General features: G+C 46.3%; 1 protein-coding gene across 1 annotated transcript; it reads right to left on the bottom strand.

Annotated features, from left to right (window-relative positions):
- Positions 1-295: 295 nt before the first annotated feature.
- LOC116379474 (neoverrucotoxin subunit beta-like) lies at positions 296-1,299 on the bottom strand. The gene is made up of 2 exons (XM_031841428.1): positions 1,168-1,299; positions 296-1,027 (listed from the first exon to the last, which is right to left on the bottom strand). Exons 1-2 carry the CDS (start codon positions 1,256-1,258, stop codon positions 399-401), a joined length of 720 nt encoding a protein of 239 aa, XP_031697288.1. The 5' UTR covers positions 1,259-1,299; the 3' UTR covers positions 296-398.
- Positions 1,300-3,020: the final 1,721 nt, after the last annotated feature.

Here is a 3,020-nt window from a genome sequence, read left to right on the forward strand (position 1 = left end):
AGGATGTCTCCTAAACACTTAGCATGGTTACAGCATCCTGTTTCCTAAGCTGACTGACAAAGATCAGAGCAAAGTATGTTAAACCAAGATTATCTCATTTGGTAGTAAAAGTGAACAATACAACATGAAGAATGAAGCTGGATTTAACAAATCCTTCATTTTTTTTTTTTTATGGATTTGGACATTTTTGCTTTGACATGGTGTTTATGTGCTTTATTATCTAGAATCATCCAAAACTTTATTTTTATTTCAACACCACAAGTCCCAGAGAGCTCTCAACCCCCCAGAGTCCAGACCTGCTCAGGTACCCCTCACCTGCTCCAACTGCATCTACAACCACTGAGAGATCAGGTTGGTACTAACTCACATCAGCTGTGTATGATCCTGTACAGACTCAACTATCTGGTCAGCAGAGAGAACGTTTCTCTAGCAGGAGGAGACTCTCCCTCCTCCAGAGAACACAGAGACACTGAGGAACCAGACCTGGACCAGAACCTGAACCTGGACCAGAACCCAAACCCAAACCCAGGATAAAGAGGTTCGATGAATGTGGTGTTGAAGGTGTGGAGGTGGATCAGTGTGTCAGAGGAGACTCTGTAGAAGGACAGAGAGCCAGCAGGACAGTCCACATACACTGCTACTCTACCAGAGGGGAGGGAGGAGAGGGAGGAGGATGAGTAGGAGGAGGAGGATGTTCTTGTCTTATTGTGACAGACATAGTAACCACCACCAGAGCACTCCAGACTCCAGGACTGATCATTCTCTCCAAACCAACAGTCTTTACATTCTCCTCTCCTTCTGATTCCTCTGTAACTCACTGATATATCAACTCCTCCTCTCCACTCGACCTCCCAGTAACAGCGATCAGTCAGACCAGTTCTACACAGCAGCTGAGACCAGTGGTCAAATCTGTCTGGATGATCAGGATATGACTGAACCTCCTCCACATGTGTCACCTTCCTGTTGTTGTCAGACAGTTTGAGGTTTCTGTTCACTGTGTTTGTGTCGAGTGTGAGTTCACAGGAATCTGATGGAGAGAACAAGACACAATACAGCTGCAGTTATTAATCTATCATTTTGTTTGATGATGACATCGGAGATGTGAATGAGTGATTTCACAGTTTGAAGATGCTTTGTTTTCATGAATCAAACTCAAAGCACACTTACACTTCCTCAGACCTGGTCTGAACCATCGGACTCCAGCAGGCTCCACCCTGAAAGGAGGAGGGGGGTCAGAGCAGCATGGAGACATGGACATTACATCGCTCTCATACACAGAGCTTTGTTATTCATGTTCACATGGAGCACTTATTATTCATCAGCTCATATTATTTTTGTTAGGATCCCTGTCTGGTCCTAGTGTGTGCTCCTCTGTTTTTTCCCCTGTCTGTTTTGTTATTGTGGGCCATGTGCTTATGTTTTGTTTTTGTGTCCGCCTACAGTTTCCACCCCCCGTGTTCCACCCACTACCACGCCTCTCTCCTTAGGCTCAGCTGTGGCTCATGCCGGTGATCGCCGCCAGCTGGCTTAAATACCTCGGCGTTTCCCCGGCGCGTCATCAGTCCGTCCAGTTACCAGTCTGGTCTCAGTCCACATAAGTCTGAACATGGATTCAGTGAAGATCGTAACCTGTTTGTTTTCTGCCCCATTGCCGCTCAGCGTCAATTCCCTGGAAGATCACCTGTGCCTTTTGTTTTGCTGTGTCGGATCTCCACACAGTCGCGCCGTCCGGTCCCTCCAGACCTTTTCCAGGTGAGAGTACGGTTGAGTTTCCCTCCCGTCTCCGGAGGCTACCTGTCCCGGCATCGGTTGAGCTTCCCTCCCGACTCCAGTGGAGAAGAGGGAGTGACTTTTATCCGCTGGACAGTTGCCTTTGTTTATTCTTTGTCTCCTCCTGCATAATTAAAATAAAGTCTTTGGCTGGAGTAAACCTGCTGTGTAAGTGTGCACATCAACATGATGGTTCATCAGGAGTCTGTGTCACCTGATGAATGGAAGTCTACTATTCTCTCTCTTGTAGCTCTGTTTTTGGTCTCCACCACCTTCTGAGGGAAACATCTGTCTCTTTAGCTGCTAAATGCTCCACTATGTTCACCAGCTAGTCTAACTGAGTCTGTCTGCTGTTTGCTGCTGAGCAGGTAGTGAACAGTGGCTTCATCACAGCTTGTTGGATGAAAACAGCTGCTGCTGGAAACACTGAGACTGAACCAAACAGGAAATGTGCTGCAGAACCAAAACTAGGAGCTAAAAGAGGCTGAAAAGCTCTGTAGAGCTGCAGAGATGGAGACAGTTCTCTGTGGGTTCATCACCACCACACGACTCTTCACCATTACACAAAGTGAGCTGATCTGTTGTCAATATAGAAGTATTGATTGTTGGATGTTTTAGTCCTGACAAGCGAGCTCTTGTGTTTGTGTAATAATGACTGTTGTCTCTCAGAAGTAAAGGGGAAAGTATCCTGAAATCCCTACAGCCCCACAAACCCTCTGATGGAGGAGGTCGGGGGGGGATGGATGGATGTACAAAGCTGTTCACATCCCCTCTCCTAGCAAAAGTCAACACTGGTTTCCATTATCTGTAATCTGGGGGTGAAAATATTACAGTTCAAATCAGTCTGCAGCCACTGAGCACTGCCTGTGTCCCCCTAGAACTTTGGTCCAGTCCTAAATAAACCTCTTTGGGCTCTGACACACCATGTCCACAATCAGCTGTTGGTTCTTCACTGAGCGTCTGTGGCAGACTGTCACCTGTAGTTTCAACAAGTCGACTCTTATTAGCCTGGGAACTGGCTCTCAGTGCAAAACAAACCACAACCAGGTACAGCTGAACTCCTTTAAAACAGGAAAACATTCCTATTGTGATGATTTATCAAGACGCTTTCAACAGATTGTTTCTTTGTCTGTTTCTCTTTTCACAATAATGTCTGGACTAAAGGGCAACACACACTGGTGACACATGAAGAGCATCAAAATATCAATCTATTGTTTGATATGAGCCCACAAACCTTCAGCGTGACGACG

Source organism: Anarrhichthys ocellatus, unplaced genomic scaffold (genome assembly GCF_004355925.1).
Source record: "Anarrhichthys ocellatus isolate YVR2014 unplaced genomic scaffold, GSC_Weel_1.0 scaffold4402, whole genome shotgun sequence".
NCBI classification, from domain to species: Eukaryota; Metazoa; Chordata; class Actinopteri; order Perciformes; family Anarhichadidae; genus Anarrhichthys; species Anarrhichthys ocellatus.

Excerpts from the sequence above, each read along its gene's own strand:
- LOC116379474 (XM_031841428.1), bottom strand. The coding sequence starts at position 1,258 with ATGTCCATGTCTCCATGCTGCTCTGACCCCCCTCCTCCTTTCAGGGTG. Across the intron at positions 1,028-1,167 it reads CAGACCAGGTCTGAGGAAGT|ATTCCTGTGAACTCACACTC; the intron begins GTAAGTGTGCTT and ends TCTCTCCATCAG.